The sequence below is a fragment of the Cydia splendana genome, chromosome 4 (assembly GCF_910591565.1).
Source record: "Cydia splendana chromosome 4, ilCydSple1.2, whole genome shotgun sequence".
Lineage (NCBI taxonomy): Eukaryota > Metazoa > Arthropoda > Insecta > Lepidoptera > Tortricidae > Cydia > Cydia splendana.
The window spans coordinates 24168667-24191736 of record NC_085963.1 but is presented as its reverse complement, the minus strand read 5'-3'; the positions used below and the strand labels follow the sequence as shown (position 1 = coordinate 24191736).

At 38.2% G+C, this 23070-nt stretch overlaps 1 protein-coding gene across 4 annotated transcripts in view; it reads left to right on the top strand.

Moving 5' to 3' along the window:
* Positions 1-2000: 2000 nt before the first annotated feature.
* LOC134790145 (obscurin) overlaps positions 2001-23070 on the top strand; it is a 93449-nt gene continuing 72379 nt past the window's right edge. For all 4 annotated transcript variants that reach the window (XM_063760936.1, XM_063760938.1, XM_063760937.1 and 1 more), the window contains exons 1-3: positions 2001-2103; positions 12306-12476; positions 12899-13064. In XM_063760936.1, the coding sequence (XP_063617006.1) occupies positions 12379-12476; positions 12899-13064 (264 nt within the window). In that variant the 5' untranslated portion in view covers positions 2001-2103; positions 12306-12378. The remainder of the gene's footprint in view (positions 2104-12305; positions 12477-12898; positions 13065-23070) is intronic.

Below are 23070 nucleotides of genomic sequence, written 5' to 3'. Positions count from 1 at the left end.
AATATCCATGCGAATGAACCTACCTATTTGAGAATACCTATATACACCTGTACGGCTACCACCAGTTTTGACAATGACAGATTAGCTCGCGTCTACGTAAATTACTTTCTATACATCTCGCTTGCACTAATATGCGAGTACGAGCGAGATGCATAGAAAGTAAGTTACTTAAACGTGAGTGAATATGTCAATGTTAAAACTGGTGGTAGTGCTTCTGCGATAGCTATTTTATTGTAACTTGTACCTCACTGATTGGTGCGCTACTGTCATAATATTGTCAAGTTTTTTTTGAAGTGAAAACTTCTTTAGCGGCGCTGTGCACTTTTTGAGGTGGGGAAAAAATGTTAAACTCGAGACAGCGTAAGGCGTAACCCTCTCTTTCTACCGCGCGGCGAAAATGTATGCCTGAGCCTGCTGTTTCGTTTAGGCGGCGCAGGGCGCTTGCGTGACGTCACGTGTGACGGACAATGTCATTGTGTTTGATTTAAATGCCATAGTGAGTTTCCCTCAAACTGGTATTAATATAACTGTAGTACTCACAGTGATGTGCTTAGGGGTTTCAAGTAATGCGAAAAGCTAGATGGCGTTAACCTCAAATATACATAGTACTGCAGACATTTTGCACTAGATGGCGCTGTTATTAATATTTTGAGTTACAATGTCGTTGAGTTTTCACTTCTGCTGGCACTCCCGGAGTGCAACCCGTTTTTTTTTAATTTAACGAGTTATTTTAAAAACAAATTTTCCCATTTTCCAGATGGATGGTCCGAGTGCTGGAAGACGTGGATGCTGGCGAGATCAGATCTCGACAGGGCCTTGTACCTGCCAGTGTGCTCCGAGATACCAGAGCAGCGGAACGGGACACCACAGCGTCGGCCGCAAGGCGACAGTACGTATTCTTAACGTGGATGCTGGCGAGATCAGATCTCGACAGGGCCTGGTGCCGGCCAGTGTGCTCCGAGACACCAGAGCAGCGGAACGGGACACCACAGCGTCGGCCGCAAGGCGACAGTACGTATTCTTCACGTGGATGCTGGCGAGATCAGATCTTGACAGGGCCTGGTGCCGGCCAGGGTGCTCCGAGACACCAGAGCAGCGGAATGGGACACCACAGCGTCGGCCGCCAGGCGACAGTACATATTCTTCACGTGGATGCTGGCGAGATCAGATCTCGACAGGGCCTGGTGCCGGCCAGGGTGCTCCGAGACACCAGAGCAGCGGAACGGAACACCACAGAGTCGGCCGCAAGGCTACAGTACGTACTCTTAACGTGGATGCTGGCGAGATCAGATCTCGACAGGGCCTGGTGCCGGCCAGGGTGCTCCGAGACACCAGAGCAGCGGAACGGGACACCACAGCGTCGGCCGCAAGGCGACAGTACGTATTCTTCACGTGGATGCTGGCGAGATCAGATCTCGACAGGGCCTGGTGCCGACCAGGGTGCTCCGAGACACCAGAGCAGCGGAACGGGACACCACAGCGTCGGCCGCAAGGCGACAGTACGTATTCTTCACGTGGATGCTGGCGAGATCAGATCTCGACAGGGCCTGGTGCCGGCCAGGGTGCTCCGAGACACCAGAGCAGCGGAACGGGACACCACAGCGTCGGCCGCAAGGCGACAGTACGTATTCTTAACGTGGATGCTGGCGAGATCAGATCTCGACAGGGCCTGGTGCCGGCCAGGGTGCTCCGAGATACCAGAGCAGCGGAACGGGACACCACGGCCGCAAGGCGACAGTACGTATTCTTATCGTGGATGCTGGCGAGATCAGATCTCGACAGGGCCTGGTGCCGGCCAGGATGCTCCGAGACACCAGAGCAGCGGAACGGGACACCACAGCGTCGGCCACAAGGCGACAGTACGTATTCTTAACGTGGATGCTGGCGAGATCAGATCTCGACAGGGCCTGGTGCCGGCCAGGGTGCTCCGAGACACCAGAGCAGCGGAACGGGACACCACAGCGTCGGCCGCAAGGCAACAGTACGTATTCTTAACGTGGATGCTGGCGAGATCAGATCTCGACAGGGCCTGGTGCCGGCCAGGGTGCTCCGAGACACCAGAGCAGCGGAACGGGACACCACAGCGTCGGCCGCAAGGCGACAGTACGTATTCTTACTTACTTAGTGCTGTAGCACAGTGTAAAAACCGGACAAGTGCGAGTCGGACTCGCCCACCGACGGTTCCGTACCATTGACCGGGGTGACTTTCAAATGCAGGGGCGACTTTAAAATTCTAGTTTTTAAGCCATAATATATTATATTTATGCGAGATTTTTTTCAGTAGGTGAATATGAATATATAGTAATCTAACTAGTTACATGAACATTTTCAGTAAATAATGAATAATGGTAATTCTATAGCCGTTTTAAATCTATCAAAGTAACCCCAAATTTTCCAAAGTCACCCCGGTCTACGGTACTTTTAGGGTTATAACAGGAAAACCTATTAGAAATGTGCAGTCAAGCGTGAGTCGGATTCAATTACTTGGTGACAGACAGACAGACGGACAGTGGAGTATTCGTATTTATTTAAATTTATTTAATTTAAATTTTAGTTTTGAATGGTTCACGGTTAGTTTCAATGAACCGTGACTACCCTTTGTATTGTTTTCGAGCTCCCGCTACCATCAGTTACCCGTGAACAAGATGCATGTAACTGCGTCGAAATATCGGGAGCTCGAAAACAATACAAAAGGTAATCACGGTTCATGTCCCGGTCGATATAAGTCTAGTAATTTAAATTTATTTATTTTATTTAAAAAAAGACACGCACTAGCGTAAGCAGTACCGAGCTACTAACAATGGCGATGTATGTAGCTCGAGCGCGCGCGTGACGTTCGCGATAAACTCAAAAACTAGTGAACGGATTTTCATGCGGTTTTCACTTATCAATAGAGTTATTCTTGAGGAAGGTTTAAGTGTACAATTTGTTAACGTTTTGTGTAACCCGTGCGAAGCCGGGGCTCGTCGTTAGTGGTTTATAAAAGAATACATACAGAACTTCTCTAATAAGAAATTAGAATAGCGTTAATCTTTAAAAAATAGTCTGAAAATAAAGCAATGACACAGAAAACTGCGAAAACAAAATTAACGGCTTGAAAATCTCCCAATCGTAATAAATTTCTTTTTGCCAGCTTTATTGCGATTTTATTCAATTTCTCTGAAATAATATCAAATGGGGTATTTCATCCGTGTAATTATTTTATAGCCGATTCCTGTCTCCTGTATAAACGCAACAGCAACTCTTAACTGCCCATCAGTGGACATTATGCCTCTCGTAATAAGGTTCACGAACTGTCAGTTTACAGTGTGGGCGATGATACAATTCATAAATACCAAGGAATATAAATAATCATACTTTGAAATATTAGATTGTTGAAGATCTTCCACGAAAACTAGAAACACGTTATGCACGAGTGCCCGCGATTTTATCCTAAGAATGATGATATCCGTAATCATATAGTGGTTTATTTAGATGAAATTATCGCATGAATAGGGTATTTGACAGTATTTTAAAATAAATTATTTTACACTTTGCATGAAATAAAGCATCAGAAGATTAATAGAGAAACATAGACAGCAGTTAGTTTTAGACACAATTTCTATTTTAAAACCCGTCTAAAACTATAAAGAGTAGGTAATTTGATTGTGACGTCGCATGCTAGTGTTTCATATAAATTCCATAGTACCTAGCAAAATCGTTTTGACAGTTCGAAAAAAAAAACTGATTTGACTAGTAGTCAAATAAGTACCCTATTTGCTCTTCAATATTTGGTGATCATTATTTGGTCATCATTTGGTGTTTAGAATACAATTTGAAGTGCAGTCGTGATTACAACAGTTGGTAGTTTTGTAATTTTAGACCTTATATTTTAGTGTTTAGTTTTTTTTTGGTAAGAGATTTTATTTATTTAGGGTACCAAAGTATTTTTTGGTGGTCATTATATTTGTACCCATTCATTCGTACATTCTTGTTCTTTTTTGTTCCACGTCATTTTTGTTCTTAATTCAGACTCAAACGCTTTCTTTTTTGGCAGTCAACAATATTTTCTGCTTAAACTGCATGTATCCATTCCAAGAACACACGGAAATATTACACATGTTTATTATAAAGGCTATTACAAACCGGGGCAGACTTAAAACAGTCAACACACCACAAAGCGTCTGACACATGTCGATCGTGTGATCTGACAAGTATGACTTTCTTACATTTGTTTGATGTTGACCTTAATATTGATGTAATCCAGATTTGGGGTTTGTTTTTGGATTCTGAATGGATGCCGTCATTTGGTTTAACGACATTTTTAAGATAATCGTCATGCTCATAATCCTGAGTAACGGTATGATTTTAAAACTCTATAGAACAAGAAAAGAGGTCTACAAAGGCCGTTATAGTACAAGAACCATCGCAAGGAAACGTAAAAAAACCACATCGAAATCGGTTCATCCCTTTGAGAGTTACGATGCCACAGATGCACAGACAGATCGATGCTACCTTTAGAATAAGTACCACTGATTAGACTCGCGTGTTGCAGGCTTAGCACTTTCAGTACCTTTAGGTACAGTCGAAAGTTTTAATTTATGACCCATTTCGTACCTTGTCACAGTGACAATAGTATGAGGTCTCTAGCGAGTTTCATATTGATTGTCACTGTGGCAAGGTACGAAATGGGTCATAAATTAATACTTTCGACCGTACCTACTAAATATCTCGGTTAAAATGTGCGGCTTAATTTTGCAGTAGGTACTGTCGCCAACAGATATATCGGAGCTTCCGAGCTGCTCACAAACATCTGAACACGCCTCTATTGTCAAGGCGCTAGAGTGTGTGTTCAGATATTTTTGAGCACCTCGGCCGCTCCGATATATTTGATGGCGACCGTACATGTTCAGGGCAATGCAATATGAAAAAGCTTCAGTAAAAATCATATGTAAGTAGTAGGTATTATCTAAGTCTAGTCACAATATGCAAAATTACATAAAACAATGCTAAATATATTCACTCTTTATTTAGTCACACATCACGCGGTGTCACGACACAATTTGTCCAAACCCCACTTAACATTAAAACTCCGTTAATGTCAGAAGTTATGGCCAACACATTGTGAGGACAGTTTGGCAATGGTCGGACGGTAATAGGACAGATTGTGATTTATAATGCATTGCAAATTGCATTTGATGCGCTAAATACTACATCATACTAAATCAAAATTATCATTTATCAGTAAGATGTTGACGTTATTTCTAGAGTCACAAGCGTAGGGTACAGTATTTGTTAGCATTGAGTAGGGTGTGTAAGTATGCCTTTTTGGTGCAATCTTAAAAAACCTATGATTTTTGTGGAGATCAATGCATTTTGATCATTAGCATTACATATTAGGAAATTCAACTTTAGGTAAGTAAAAAAAACCTTGAGAAGAGCGTCCTGTACGGTTACCATCAGTTTGTCACTGACATAAACGCCGTCGAGAACGTAATTTACTTTCTATACATCCCGTTTGCACTAATATGCGAGGGCGTTTATGTCAGTGACAAACTGATGGTAACCGTACTGGTAACATTAGTAATTTTTGCCAATCTGACACATTATCGAAAGCGATGGATTGCAGTGTTTATAAAATATAGTCTGTCAAGCTATGTCAGTAGCAATGTACATCAAATTGAAGTAGGGCAACACTCAAAGAGCAGTATTGCGCTAAGAAAAGCAGCAATGTACATCGAACCAAAACATGTAATTATCATAACCTCAAATTTTACAAATATTTACGATCAACGAGCATGATTGTACATTGTAGGCACCTTGACTTTGCTTAAGTTCATGCACAATCTTATTTCATATTGTTATTTAATGGTGACAGCAGATATTTCTCTTGAAATAGCAACGATTCAGAATGTAGACAAACATGATGGATGGCTGTCATTCACGATCCACATCCCATATAACCATTCCAGTCGCAGAATCACAAAGTGGTAACTAAATGTCAGATGTGTCGTAATAGAGTCCACACAATGTGTCTAGAATTGTTTCGAAACAAAGTGTCGTCGCCGTGTCTACACTTTTCCGTAACAAGGTGTCGACACATTTGTGTGCACTTTGCGTGCGGTTTGCGACTAAATCTGACAGCAAATTTGTGACAGCAAATGTCAATATAAAATACCTCTTGAAAACCAAGGTTTGTCAAACTACTATTAGTGTCTCGTGTGCTCGTAATTCTAGTAAGTCATCATGGGCAATGCAAATGATAATAATCGACCGAAACCATATAAACACCCAACACCCGTCAACCTTTTACAGAAAAGTTTTTAAAGAAATGCAATAAGCTAATTAGGTCAGGCAACGAATGCTCCAAAAGTTGTAGAGGGAAATGCTCGGAACACAATTTTTGACTCCGTAACTCGGTTTGACAAGTTAGGAGGTGAACATATCAAAAGTCCCCGGCCGTAGCCCTTGAGCGGGGGGGAGAGAGGGGGCTTTGAAGGTCCCATTTTCCGGTTTTTCGATTATATCTCGGAAACTATGCATCTCAGCGACATGGCCACTTATACAAAATGAAAGTTAATTTAATTTGTTACAAGTTTATTCCGTCAATTTTTTCGAAATGTTGAATAGTTTTTGAGATATCCGCTCTTGAAAGTTTATTTAGGGCTCTCAATTTTATCTTGATATATCTATATCAGTGAAGGTGCTAGGCCGTGTTTGGTATCGTTTTCGTATAAATCTGGGGTGCTGAATCCATTTAAGGTATCACATTGACACCATTCCACAAAATAAAATAAAAAATCTTTTTAGGGTTCCGTACCTCAAAAGGAAAAAACGGAACCCTTATAGGATCACTCGTGCGTCTGTATGTATGTCCGTCTGAATACACAAAATAGTTCTTTACCTATAGATGACAGGAAAACCTATTAGAAATGTGCAGTCAAGCGCGAGTCGGACTTAATGTACGGAACCCTTAATACGCGAGTCCGACTCGCACTTGGCCGGTTTTTTTGAAACTCCTCTTGACGCTTAACCGCTGAACCGATTTCGTTGAAATTTGGTATAGAAATAGTTTGCGTCCCGGAACAGGACATAGGATAGATCTTATAACCAAAATCATCTTTTGAAGGTGTGAAAAGTGGCGTGGAAATTTGTACGGGAAATCAATAGCCTCTGAACCGATTTATATGAAATTTGGGATGGTCTACATCTTTGATTTAGTTAAAAATGATAAAAAAACATGACTTCAAACCTAAACTTAAACAGTATTAACTTCAAGAAGTCAATTCTGAATTCCCCCCTACACCTCATTTCACACCTTTAAAGGATGATTTTTGAGATAACTTATTATGTCCTGTCTCGGTACTCAAAATATATGTGTACCAAATTTAAATTAAAACTGTTCAGCAGTTTAAGCGTGAAGAGGAGTTTAAAAGAAAGTATTTTAATAAGTTTATATGTTTTTACTTCGGAATGGTGTCAATGTGATACCTTCACTAAATTTGGTACTGCGAATTTATACGAAAACGATACCAAACATAGCTTTACTGTTGTAGAAGTCAAAATAAAATTGAGAGCCCTAAATTCTTATTACTTGGCCAAACTTGTGTAGAAGGAAAAGGTAAAATAAAAGTCTTCGGCAGGAATATAAGACACAAATATATATCTTTTTTGCGTTACTATTTCAATCATCAAATATAAACATACCTTGATTATATTATTCTAGTGAGATCCTCATAGATAAACAAAAACATTTACTTAAAAAATTACAAGGTCGAAATGTCACGGAACAAAAAAATCTGGACACAATTTAAGAATCATCCAATTGCGTCGAGGAATCATCTGTATTTTTGCTTGTTTCATTACCTCCTCGCTTCTTTTTTGTCCTTTGTATTCTGTAGCAATTTGTTAGATCTGAAAATAAAGATAACTTGCGTCGTCACGGATGTCGATTTATAGGTTTTAGGGAGTGCAGAATTCGAAAACGATGATCATTTTATAATCCAAGATGGCGGCTACGTATTTTGTCATAAAAGTCGTCATGAATATCGTTCTATAGGTTTTAGGAAGTGCCGATTTCGAAAATGATGACCAGTTTGGAATCCAAGATAACTGCAGTGCACTTTGTCATAAAAGTCGTCATGGATATCGTTTTATAGGTTTAAGGGAGTGCAGAATTCGAAAATGATGACTATTTTGGATTCCAAGATGTCTGCCGTGCACTTTGACATATGACCCGTCATGGATGTTGATTTATAGGTGTTAGGAAGAGTAGAATTCGAAAATGATGACCATGACCAACGTGCACGGCAGACATCTTAGATTCTAAAACGGTCATAATTTTCGAATTCTCTACTCCCTAATACCTATAAATCGAGATCCATGACGACTTTTATGACAAAGTGTACGGTAGACATCTTGGTTTCCAAAATGGTCATCATTTTCGAATTCTGCACACCCTAAAACCTATACATATAGTAGTTCGCCCCGAACTGTGAACTCGCGGTTCGCCAAACAGATCAATTGAATGCAGTGCTACTTAGTCTGAGATGGGCATTTCGTAATTGATTCCTGATTCCACGATTACTTGAAATTACTTTGTAATCTGATTACCGATTCCTAGATTACTTTGTAATCTAAATATACCGAATTACCAAGTACAATTCCATTTGAGGAATCAGGAATCAATTTTTCGAATATGTACTACAATTACTAGTAATAGAAATCAATGTCGATTCTTCATTAGGTACAGGAATATATATTACTTGATTCCTTTCAGATTACATTTCGTACTATCAAAAGTACATTTCGATAGTAGATATAGATGTTGTTGACTTAGGGTCGGTTGCACCAAACTGTTCGTATCGTTAAAGAGTTCGCTAAATTTTTATGTATGGAAAGTTTCATAGTAAAGTGCCGGGGCGCGCCGGCTGACGTTGATCAGTCTGTCAAATGTGGTTGGGGCAACTGGCCCTTACTAGGATGCATCTACCGATACCTTATTTGAAACAGGTGTGCAGATTTCGAAATTGATGACCATGACCAATAAAACGACATCCATGACGACTTTTAACATAGTGCATGGCGGCCATCTTGGATTCCAAAATTGTTATTATTTTCGAAATCTGCGCTCCCTAAAACCTATAAAACGACATCCATGACGACTTTTATGACATAGTGCATGGCCGCCATCTTGGAATCCAAAATAGTCATCATTTTCGAAATCTCCGCCCCCTAAAACCTATAAAACGATATCCATGACGACTTTTATGACATAGTGCATTGCCGCCATTTTGAAATTGAAAATGTTATCATTTTCGAAATCTGCGCCCCCCAAAACCTATAAAACGACATCCATGACGACTTTTATGACATAGTGCATGGCCGCCATTTTGGATTCCAAAATGGTCATCATTTTCGAAATCTGCGTCCCCTAAAACCTATAAAACGACATCCATGACGACTTTTATGACATAGTGCATGGCCGCCATCTTGGAATCCAAAATAGTCATCATTTTCGAAATCTGCGCCCCCTAAAACCTATAAAACGATATCCATGACGACTTTTATGACATAGTGCATTGCCGCCATTTTGAAATTGAAAATGTTATCATTTCCGAAATCTGCGCCCCCCAAAACCTATAAAACGACATCCATGACGACTTTTATGACATAGTGCATGGCCGCCATTTTGGATTCCAAAATGGTTATCATTTTCGAAATCTGCGTCCCCTAAAACCTATAAAACGACATCCATGACGACTTTTATGACATAGTGCATGGCCGCCATCTTGGAATCCAAAATAGTCATCATTTTCGAAATCTGCGCCCCCTAAAACCTATAAAACGATATCCATGACGACTTTTATGACATAGTGCATTGCCGCCATTTTTAAATTGAAAATGTTATCATTTTCGAAATCTGCGCCCCCCAAAACCTATAAAACGACACCCATGACGACTTTTATGACATAGTGCATGGCCGCCATTTTAAATTCCAAAATGGTCATCATTTTCGAAAGCGGGGCCCCCTAAAACCTATAAAACGACATCCATGACGACTTTTATGACATAGTGCATGGCCGCCATCTTGGAATCCAAAATGGTCATCATTTTCGAAATCTGCGCCCCCTAAAACCTATAAAACGACACCCATGACGACTTTTATGGCATAGTGCATGGCCGCCATTTTGGATTCCAAAATGGTCATCATTTTCAAAATTGGGGCCCCCTAAAACGTATAAAACGACATCCATGACGACTTTTATGACACAGTGTTTTGCTACCATCTGCATGCAAGACATTTCTATTATTTATACGTACAAAAATGGCCCCCTGTCAACTTTCAATCGAGATTTAATCGATAATTTATTCGATTAATATTCAGATTAATTCAATTTCAATCTATGTTAGGTCGACTAAACTAATCGCGATTAAAATTTGAGAATTAACTTTTTTTTATTCCATTAATTAGTCGAATAAACAGTTAATCGATTAATGCCCATCTTTGACCACGGCATTTTTACACTTTGAGAATATCTGAAAACACAAGGAGCCATTTTGCAAATCCAGTAACATACCAGTAACTTTGTTATTACTTTTGACAGCGCGTGTCATGTGTCAACACAGAGTCGACACAAAGTCGAAACATTGCAACTACTTTGTGACTGCAATATTTCTCAGCCTTAAACCATATTTATACATCATAATTAACAAGTTTCGTAGTATGTAAAGCGTTATTTCCGTTATTTAAGTATAGTATACGCATCGAAGTACTAAAAATGCTTCAAATAATATAGTTATGAACACAGGCACTGAGAAGTAAACAATTTCATTTCCGGCTAAACTAAAACAATGTGGTGGCGCGTTGATTATATTACACTTAGTTTATCAAATCACTCGAGCAGTTTAATTCCCCATAATAATTTAAGTCCTATTGTAATATAGATGCAAACAATATATAATTACGTCTTGTAATCCGTTTTAGAGATGGCGTATTAATGTCACTTATTTTTATTTAAGTATTTTTCCATCTGACAGTTTCCATTTGACAGGAACAAAATGAACGAATGAACGAATGATTTTGGCTTAAAGTAGTCGCAAACTCGAAACAATGTGTGCACACGGCGACCACACTTTATGTCACTTTGTGTCATGTGTCGACCCTTCCCCATTTCTGGTAACTGTGTCGACACGGCGACGACTCTGCGACTGGAATTGTGACCGAAACAGACGGTGTCGACACAAGATGTGTCAACACCGCGTCGTAACGGCGACTGGAAATGGTTGTATGGGATTCCACAGATAAAACACAGATGATACGCGATTTTGGAATTATTCGATAACAGTGTTGCTAACCCGCGATTTTTCAAATCTGTCACATTTTGCTACTGACAAGATTTGCTTGACCAAGTATATAGTACGTAACGTACGTAGTAAGTGTAGTAGTGTAGTTGTAGTGTTTAGTTTTAAGTTTATATAATACATATGTGTGTTAGTCTGTAAGGTATTTGTAATATGGGCCTTGTTACCTGAATTAAATTTCTAAATAAATAAAAAAAAAAAATATTTGTTGAATGAGGGGCTTTTAAGTGGACATTGGGCTGGCACTGATCACACGTGTCTAATTTTAGAGATGATAATAACCTAAGACTCACACTTTGTAGAAAATAGAACAGAACAAATATAAAGTAATAGAGTTATCACAACGTCAGAGATTTCATAACACTCTAAAGTTATTGGCTACTTATTAGCTACCTACGATGAATATCTCTCCCACTCTCTCCCTATTTCGAACTGTAAACACGCGTCAATGACATGAAACTATGTACGCCATCAGTTAGACGTCATCACATTCTACAAAAATGTATCAGTAGATATAAATAACCATGTCCATTGTCACTACCTATCTATCTAGAGTTTTATATAATTAAAATATTCGTCAATTTATGATCAAAAGATTTGTGCCAGCATCCAGGTTTTTAAATTCGCTGTCAAACGTTTTTACCGGAAATCCAATAACAAAGAAAAAACTGCCATTCACAAATTTAAGAGATAAGTGTAGATATCGCGTTCGTATCGTATTAGGTACTTGGGCATTATATTAATTGCCATACGACTCATGTAACTAATATGTCCCATAGTAGCCATGAAGGCGTTACTCTCGTGAAATCATAAATAAATTTTATGACATTAAATCCAGCCTAAGAGTCTACTGAAAAGGCAGTATGTTGGATTGGAGTCTAGTTATTACTTACTGCCTTTTTTGTAGATCTCACGTCAAAAAACTATCAAATCCTAATATAAAACATATTTTTCCTTTCCAGAGCCGTGGTCCGCGAGCTTATCGAGACAGAAGAGGAATTCGGTCGAGACATCCAACAAGTTGTCTCCCAGTACATGCGACCTATGGACAAAGCGACCACACCCAAACCAGTATTCGACAATAGGGAGCTGCTGTTCTCCAACTTTAGGCAGATTGCTGAGTTCCATAATACGTAAGTTTCTTTCTTTGGTTTCATTGCACATAAATATCATGGTGCCATTGGTATTCATTTCTCATTAATTTCAGAACAACTTAATACCAAGAAATGTTATGGGATTTTTTTTTAGTATGTCCATCTCAACAAATTTTTAGACATTCGGGATTACGACCCTAAATCATACAGTGTAGATAAAAACTCTAGTAATAATGCACAGATGCAAGAAGGTAGATCTTTCCTTATGGGGTAGGTGGTTTGGATTTAGTAGCTGTAAAAAGGATTGATTGAATGGTACATCTGGTGGTGGTACAGCTACAGGACAACCTTATCATGCACTTCATAATTATTCCTAATGTTAGGAACATCATTTTATTGCTTCTCGCAAGACGGAATTGTCCACGTATCCCCATAATGCTAATAAGTATTTTCTTCGTCAGGATACTCCTAGAAGGCATCAAATACTACGCGAGCGAGCCGCGCATGCTCGGCCGAGCGCTCCTGCGCATGGAGCGGGAATTCGACAAGCACGTCGCGTACTGTCGCGATGAGCCGCGAGCGCAGCATCTGCTCGCGAACGATCCTGAGGTGGCCAAGTACTTCCAGGTCAGTATAATTAAATTCAATAGCTGGGTCAATGGCTGTAGGTCAAGAGGACGTTCCCTAATGCATTGGACGGATCAGATAAAAGCCCACTTAACACATGTGCCCGAGAAGCATCTCCCAGGGAGAACTGGCGTAGAATCGTTCGTCGTTTAACGTGACCACGACTGCTTTGCCAAGAGTAATTCGACGGAGAAGAAGAATAATTAAATTAAAATGGTTGACAATGATACTTAATAATTAGAGTCGGGTCGTTCTCGAGGACTTTCTCCGTATTGTAATATCATTTTCGCTGTTTCCTATAGGAAACGGAGAACTTTCTCGAGAACAACAAATCTCTATGCATAATGCTTCACTTCAACCCACGACAAAATGGCTAGAGTTAAACCAAGAAAAGTCTGCAACTATTTTGAAAGCACAAAGCAAGTGTTATTTTAAACATCAAACTTCAATGAAATTATGACGTATAAATGACACTTGCACTGCGTGTGCGTGTGCTATCAAAATCGTTGCAGACTTCTCTTGGTCTAACTCTATGACCATCTAAACTAATTATGCAGTGACATCTCAAGTGATAGAGCGTGGAAGCACCACAATAAACGGCTTTGATGGAGTACTGCTGCCACCTATGAACAATCTCCACCAACTTCTAGGTATCTCTTTCCTTAGTTGTATCGGAAAGTAAACTAAATTGTCTTGGTAAGCATTACAGCACCATCTACAATTATGAAATGGGAACAAAACGGACACTTGGTTAGGTTAAAATTAGAAATGCTCCCGTGGCGCCATCTACAAAACAAGCATTACATTATTTCAAATACATGATCGTATGCATCGCGCCATCTAGCGTGATTTAGAGATAGCATTTACTATAAATATCCTAACCACTGAACTGAATTCGCTGTAACAAATTTCAGCTTATCATGAGAATAGATTTGTATTGGTAGTCCCGTTGTGTTTTCAGAGATGTCGCTATGGGTTGGACAAAAGTATTTAGTAGATGCATTTAAATTTTCAGAAGTATGTCATAGTCTACCCAACTGATTTTTTTAGTAAAAATGGTTAATCCAAAACACGAAATGCTCAAATTTTTACCTTGAAGCTATCCTATTAGAATTCAGTTAACAATACCTTTGTTTCTGATTTAATACTTCACAAACCTGATTTCTAAATCTAAATTTTCAACTTTGAGCCTTGAAATAACCTTAAGAAATTTCAATAAGAGCACCTTTAAATAATTGTGACTTAAAACTTTATAAATCTAGCATACATTTTCAGATCCAACACAGTCATCGCAAATTTAAACTTTAAAATCATCCCATTAGAAATCATTTTCGAATACCATTGTTTTCGAGTTAGGGCTTTTCAAATCTGGCATGCGTGTTCGGATAAAATGATCAATACTAAGTTTTAAAAGCAACCTATTAGACATTTGTTTACGAGTACAACACCTTTTTTTATGACTCAAAATTTTATTCACTTTAGCATGCAAATTTAGAACCAACAGAACCAGCACAAAATTCTCAAATTTAAACTTTAACATCATCCCAATAGAAATCAGTTTCGAATACCCTTGTTTTTGACTTAGGACAGTAGAAATGTGGCGTGCATTCGGATAGTTGGTATAGACAAACGCGGGCGCCGGGCCGGCACCGGGCCAACACTAGAATAGTTGTAATGCCGCGGCAAATGACGGCTGTCAGGGATGCCAGAGGGCATGCCTGCCTCAATATGTTTCTTCCAGGTGATAACACCTGGAGCCCATTTTATGAAAGCTTGTAACTTGCAAAAGCAAACGCCTCTTTAGGCGCATAATATATTTCTATAAAGATATATCAACTTTAATAACAAAAGTTCAGTGAGACTCGGACACATTAAATGAATAAATTGTAACGGTGCGTATAATGAAACGTTACACTAACAACCTTCATACTAATTCTGGCACCATACAAATTCTAAATTCCCTTTTGAAATTCAAATCCTATTCCAAATTCCATTCAATGATTTTTATTTTCAGTTCGATCACATACATGGATCAATAAACATCACATTTTATTAAACCGACTGTACTTCATAAGTCCGTAAAATACGTCCTAAAGCCTAATAGTATCATTTTATTTAGTGAAACGTAAAATATAAAAGTGCTGTGCTGTGTGCATAAGTTTGCGGTACTATAGTGCTCGTCTAGTGGCCCTGCAGACTGCTGCTGCTTCCAGATATATATCTACATCACCAAGGCACATATTGTAAGTTATTTGATTTCTAACCTTCTAAGTGAATTACGAAAGTGTTTTTATACATACCTATCTGTTAACACGTAACCTGTATTGTTACAGGTGCCTTATTATTTAAATAATAAATACCCCTCATCGCTCTGGATCCTGCCTTTTCATTCCCATCATCCCCGTGAGGCTCCTCTACCTGCCCCCTCACATAAATTTATACACCAGAAACCATTCGGACAATTAGTTTCTGGACTGCAAGCAGAACCGTGACTTGAAAAAAGTGCGAGTCGGACTCGCCCACCGAGGGTTCCGTACTTTTTAGTGTTTGTTGTTATAGCGGCAACAGAAATACATCATCTGTGAAAATTTCAACTGTCTATCACGGTTCATGAGATATAGCCCGGATCCCTTTGTTTGACATAATATAAAAATATAATATACATATTGAAAGGCATAATGTAATGGTTGTCAGATTATCATTAGTCATAATTCTGAAACCGTAAACTTTTCAGGATTTTTGTAAGGTTATCCTATAGATAGGTTAGGTTAGGTTAGGTTTGTTTTATGGCAATCCTGAAAAGTTACAATAGAGACCCTTAGTAATAGGGTCCCGTTTTTACCCTTTGGGTACGGAACCCTATAAATAATAAGTAAAATACTTACACTAGGATAATGGAAGACAAATATGATTTAGCTGAAGCAGCCCTATAGTCTCACGCCATACCTACGTGATCAATGATCATATCGGGGGCAATCGCCCGCGCGTAAACACGATAATATTAGCGCGCTATTGGCTTGCATGCAGTTTGTGGAATACTGAAAGATACGGTGAGTCGGGTAATTTTTGGGCACCTTGAAGAATTTAGTCCTAACTACTTGTGACAGAGAAGTTTAACATTAATTTCAATGGTCCATTAGTCCGCAGCAGCAGCCCTATAGTCTCACGTTATACGTGATCATATCGGGGGCAATCGCCCGCGCGTAAACACGATAATATTAGCGCGCTCTTGGCTTGCTTGCAGTTCGTGGGATACTGGAAGATACGGTGAGTCGGGTAATTTTTGGGCACCTTGAAGAATTTAGTCCTAACTACTTGTGACAGAGAAGTTTTAACATTATTGTCAATGGTCCATTAGTCCGCAGCAGCAGCCCTATAGTCTCGCGTCATACGTGATCATATCGGGGGCAATCTCCCGCGCGTAAACACGATAATATTAGCGCGCTCTTGGCTTGCTTGCAGTTTGTGGAATACTGAAAGATACGGTGAGATTCTCCATTAAGACTGTATACACGCCGTTATCTAAAGTAGCAAGTCTTTTACGCAGCCCACAGGATGTCATTCCGTACCAGAGTCCGGGTGTCTACAAGATAGAATGCAGTTGTGGTAGTGCGTACATTGGCCAAACTAAGCGCAGCGTTCAAGAGAGGGTGAAGGAACACATAGCAGCTGTTAAAAATCGCCATGTAAACAAATCCGCAATAGCTGAGCACTTGCTGACAACAGGAACGAATCACTGGATTGAGCTACATAAACCCAAAGTCCTCTCCAACGAGCGACACCATTATCCGCGGATCGTGAGAGAGGCGATTGAAATTAAAAAACACCCTAAAAATTTCAACCGAGAGGACGGGTACAAATTATCGTCTACTTGGGGACCAGTGATTCAAATGTTGAATCCAGCGGATATATCTTCGGACCAGTGTACGGATACTGTGAGTGTTGCGTGTCGTGCCGTGGACAATAAACATTAAACTTTAACGGGAAGCTGCAATTTCTTTGTCTACCCCAAACATTTTTATAAACTAATTTCGGGTAGTTTAGTGGTGTTTTATTAATATCTCTGTTGACATTTGTTGGGACGTCAGTCTTTCCGTGACCACAGCTGGTGCAACTCAGCTGAAACGTCGGAATTAAAGGTAAAAACAATGAAATGATATCGCGGTAGACCCGTTTGTGTAATTATGTGTACAAAACGCGAGAGTTTAAAGTGTTATAGATACGGTGAGTCGGGTAATTTTCGGGCACCTTGAAGAATTTAATCCTAACTACTTGTGACAGAGAAGTTTTAACATTAATTTCAATGGTCCATTAGTCCGCAGCAGCAGCCCTATAGTCTCACGTTATACGTGATCATATCGGGAGCAATCGCCCGCGCGTAAACACGATAATATTAGCGCGCTCTTGGCTTGGTTGCAGTTCGTGGAATACTGGAATCGAGACGAGGATGATTTTCAAAAACCTTGGACTCATAGTCTTAATTACTTGTGATAGTTTTGGCTGACGTTGCTTGTTAAATATAATAGGTATAGGTATTTTTAAAATTGCTATACTTAAACTAGTTGATTCTGAATATTATCTCTCTATCTAAAATAAAAATGTATGAATAAACTATACATGATAAATTGATAATGTAATAATTAAAATATAAACTTAAATACATATCTATATTAAATATATTAAAAACGGGTCACTCACGTATTTTACGTCGAAAAACGCTCAACATGTTTCACTCCGTACCGAGGAGTGTCATCAGGAGCTTGCGTTTACGGTGACGGACCGGCGCGGCGGACGGGGCGGCGGGGTTTTTAATATATTTAATATGTCTGTGTCTCACGGAAGTTTTGTTATAAGTACATGTCTGATAATATACTTAAGAAAATGTGGTCGAAGCCAGATTCGAACTGGCGACACCGACGTTTTCATGCAGCTTTATAGGAAAATGTCCGTTTTTAGGGTTCAACAAAATTTTTTTGATAAAGTTATATTTTCGGAAATAATCATAAGAAAAAAAAACAGATAAGAAAAAACCATGGGCCCAAAAAATGTGAAAGGCGCCAAGCATCATTTCATCTCTTTGTTAACAATCTTCTATACAGTTTAGCGTATTGTGACGGACGGGTAACTATGGAACCCTACACTGAGCATGGCCCGACATGCTCTTGGCCGTTTTTTTTTCTTGTATTATATGACATTTATTTTAGTTTAAAATGTAGGTATAGAGTTAATAGTGTGACTATTAAAAATTCACAAGTCAAAATAAATTATAAAAAATTTATTCCCGCAATTCAAAATTAAGAAATGTTTCAACTTGTCAAGAAAAATATGAAATGCGTTGTCATTTGAGAAATACAAACACTGAAAACCGTAATGTTGATACTGTCCTAATATGTGAAGCTGTTGGCAAGGTCAGTGAGGAATTCCAAAGATGAGCCAACATTTGTGGCATACTTATGTATATGTCGAGAGAAAACTGTCTTCATAACTTCATTTATTATAGAATACAGCCAACTGACAACCATAATTTATAAAGAGTAACTTTACCAACGATTACAAGAAAGTTTAGAAAACTTTAGAATGAGGATAAATGAGCAAACATTTTCGTAGATGGTGATGAACGTTTCAAAAAAACATGTCTTACAGTTGTTGTTGTTTGTTGTTTGGAGCCTTACGTGTCCCACTGCTGGGCAAAGGCCTCCCCCAATTTCTCCACAGATCTCTTTCCAATGCTGTGTCTGGCCACTCCTTCAAAAAGGATTCTAGTTCATCCCGCCATCGCCGGTGCGGTCTACCAACTCCCCGATTTGAGTTTTCGGGCTCCCACTCTGTAGCGATTTTTCCCCACAACTCATTCGGCATTCGGCAGACGTAACCAGCCCAGTCCCATTTTAGCTTATTAAGTATTTCAGTTACAGCTACCAAATCAATGATAGAAAACCGGCTTTTGTTTAGTTCCATGACAGTAAGAAAAGAACCATAATTATATAATCTGTAAATTTCTAACCTCGTTCAAAAAAATCTTTCCAATATTTGTGTCTTTCCATTACAGAAGGGTCCTTATACTTCAAGTGCAATAAGGACGTCTTCCATCTGAAATTCCAACAGAAATACAGTCCCCACACTGGATCAATTTGAATGTTTGTATGCAAGGAGGGATGCTAAGCTAATAATTTTGTTGATTTTACCTACTTACGTACATGTAAGTATTCCTACCTGTGAACACTATCGGATGTGAACATGATGCTCTACCAAACTAGAAGACCAAATGTAATGCCTTATATGTTATTTAATAAATTTACTGGCAGTTTTCCCTGACGTCGACACCAAGACTGCCAAAAAACATAACACTGCGAAATCTGTTATTGAAGGATTTATCTTTTCCCAATCACAATTTACAGTCTGCAGATATACTCAGAAAAACAAGACAATAACCGGCGGTCTGATTTCGTTCGTTACATACAAAATACACATTACATATGGTCACAGCAAGACAATATATTCAAGCTGATTCAGTGAATGTCTCGCAAAATTAAGAGTTATTATAATAAGCTGTATTGGACATAAGTGTTGTTTTCATTGGTCAGGTGGACAATAATGACGAGTAAATTGAAGATGGACTAAAGACATTTTGTTGCTAATACTGAATAACATGATATTTGCGTAAAGCGTTATTTGTGCCAAATTTGATTTATAATTTTGGAGATTGCGTAATCGTGACTAATATTAGAAATGCGAAAGAAACTCTGTCTATCAGTCTGTCTGTTAGGTACCTTTTTACGCTGAAGCCGCTGAACCGATTTAGAAGCTACGTGATATGGAGATCGTTTGAGTCCCGGGGAAAGACATATGGCAGTTTTTATGAAGTAAATCATCATTCATCATCCTATCTATACATACATGGTAGCGAGCATAACTTATTACATATTACCAGGGATCGTACATTTTCCAGCGTTTTTGGTGCACGAAGTGTTGTTAACGGAATTGGTATAAATAATTTCAACCCTAATGATTAATTAGCGTTTATTACGTTGACATTAACCTTAATTAAAAAAATAAAATAAAGAGAATTGACACATTATTACAAATAACCATTAATCAATATATTGTTGACGTTATATACTTACTTAGACTTAGTTTTAAGCTTTGACGTCATTTATTTTTTAATTTAATTTATTACTAATAAGTAAATGTTATTAATGTTATTATGTTGCCTTATAGACTAGCCTAGAATAGAATAGAATAATAATACTATTGTGTGCCCTAACAGGGTGTCATGATCTGACTATATATAATGTAACACCCAATGTACATGACAATACAATATGAAATAAATGATAAATGATAAATGATAATTTACCATTTCAGTTGAAATTACCTATACCAATTCCGATAACACCACGCGAATCGATTTGGTACAGCGGAGTGGTGTTAACGGAATTGGTATAAATAATTTCAACCCTAATGATTAATTAGCGTTAATTACGTTAATATTAACCTTAATTTACCATTTCAGTTGAAATTATCTATACCAATTCCGTTAACACCACGCGAATCGATTTGGTGCAGCGGAGTGGTGTTAACGGAATTAATTAGCGTTAATTACGGTAATATTAACCTTAATTTACCATTTCAGTTGAAATTATCTATACCAATTCCGTTAACACCACGCGAATCAATTTGGTGCAGCGGAGTGGTGTTAACGGAATTAATTAGCGTTAATTACGTTAATATTAACCTTAATTTACCATTTCAGTTGAAATTATCTATACCAATTCCGTTAACACCACTCTTCTGCACCAAAAATGCTGGAAAATGTACGATCACTGTTTATTACCCCGGCGCCCTTATTCATAAAACTTTACGGACCTGATTTAGTTAAATTATGTTTGATCCCTTTCTTTCTTATAAGTTAAAATGACAGGTAAATACAAACGATCCATAGCTAATTCAGCACGGATATGATGGTCGTTCTTGTCTACGTGACAGCGCGATAAAACGGTATCCGTCACTTTCTATCCTAAAAAGTGACAGTTATTTTATCACGTGGATAAACGTGGATAAAGCCATCCATAATACGCCTGCAGCCTGCAGGCCAGTAACGCGTTTATGAATAACGACATATAAAGTATATTAAATATATTAAAAACGGGTTAATATGTCTGTGTCTCACGGAAGTTTTGTTATTAAAATATAAAGTACACTTTAAAGAATCACGACCACGTAAGATAATCATTGCAAGTTTTCGAGATTCTCACGTGTGTTGTTTTGAATGGGAATGAGTAAAACAGCGGCTCACATATTCGTCACAGATGTTGAGTCAATGTTGAAAATACACGTGAACGCGCATTTTTCGCTGTGGCTCGTCAAAGTAAAATAGAAAAGTCCTTATGAAAACATTTGAGTCACTATTCTCTAAATACGATTTCCGGTTATTTTTAATGTTCACGTAGGTATTCGGCGTTATGTGTAGTACGGTAGAACTTCTAAGAGAAATTTTACCTTTTTACTATTTTTTTCCAAAGTAAAAAATCTATTATAATCCGCTTGTATGGCAGTTTGAACGTTTCAGCAAGTTAAACATCATATTGTGGCATTCTTTTTCATAGAAACCTCAAGAACCCCAGTAATATTACTGTCCACTGAGGCGAAGATGAGCTTAGCGCAGATGTAGAGAATTAAAATTACAACAGATGCTATTGGCAACCTAAGAGGGATATACCTACTGTTACTACGCTACCAATAACCTAATGAATGACGAGGCGGTTGATAGTTAACTCAAATTAATGACTGTTTTCCTGATATGTTATTTTTCTACTCAAGAGATCAATTAAATTTGTTAAATATATGTGACGTCCCACGGTCAAAGGTACCTTATGGCGGGTATGGAGTTATGCATACCCCAGTAATCTACAATAAATAAGCTATCGATAACAGAAAAGATCAACCTTCTAGGTTGCGTAGTTACAGAGATATGATTTTTTGAAAATAATGTTGTGAAATGAGCAACTTTACGATAGAGAAGTTTTAAGTTTAGCCGCCTAAAAAACTATGTTCCTGAAGTAAGTTACATAGTTGACTACAAATAATAATGCCTTATATATCTGAGATTAAAAAAATATTGCGACTTGTTCTGTAATGCAAATAGAAACTTTTGATATCGACTGATTTATGTGTATACTAACCAATCTCTTGAAAATAAAGTTTTATTTCATTTTCACGATTGATTGCAATGAGCTCTCAAGATTTAAATTTTATCTATTAGAAAACGACACTGACAGACAGTTTAAGCAAAAAACAATACCGATTTAGAGGTGAAAATGTATTTTCTGACTTTTTCATATAAAATCACAAAATTGAATATTTTTACTTTTAATGTGACACACAATCAATTTTTCTGAGCACATATGAAAGAAATTCTGTCATTCAAATGAAATAAATCCTAAAACCCCAACTAAATACTATATTTAACCCCTTATGCCACTTTAAACTTACATAACAATAACAGTATTTGCTCCATACATTTACGAAAAGGTACCTTATGGAAATAAATCTAATAATACATCACTACAAAATATCAATCATATTATAGTTTATCTTTTATGAATAGAAAATATTAATTTACATTAAACTGCCCCCAATTTAATTAGTTCTTCGTCATAATAATCTTAAAAAAGACCAATAATTTGTATGTAATGAAAAGGTACCTTGTGGTCAAGTTACATGATGAGGCATGATGATGATGGAACAGTTAGGATAAACTAATAATATTTTGGGGTTAAGATGGTATAAATCGTCTATTTCTTATCAATAATATATTTCGGTTGCTATTGAAGATAAGCGGCATTGAAGTTCAATGACCTCAGATATTCCATAAGGTAATGCGTCGGGTATTGGCATTTTTCAGCAAACCAATGGCTGATTTACTGCATGCGACCAAACCAAATGAAGATTATTTTAGTTAAGAAAGACTTGACGAGAGTAACTTTGGTATAATAGCAGTCTACTT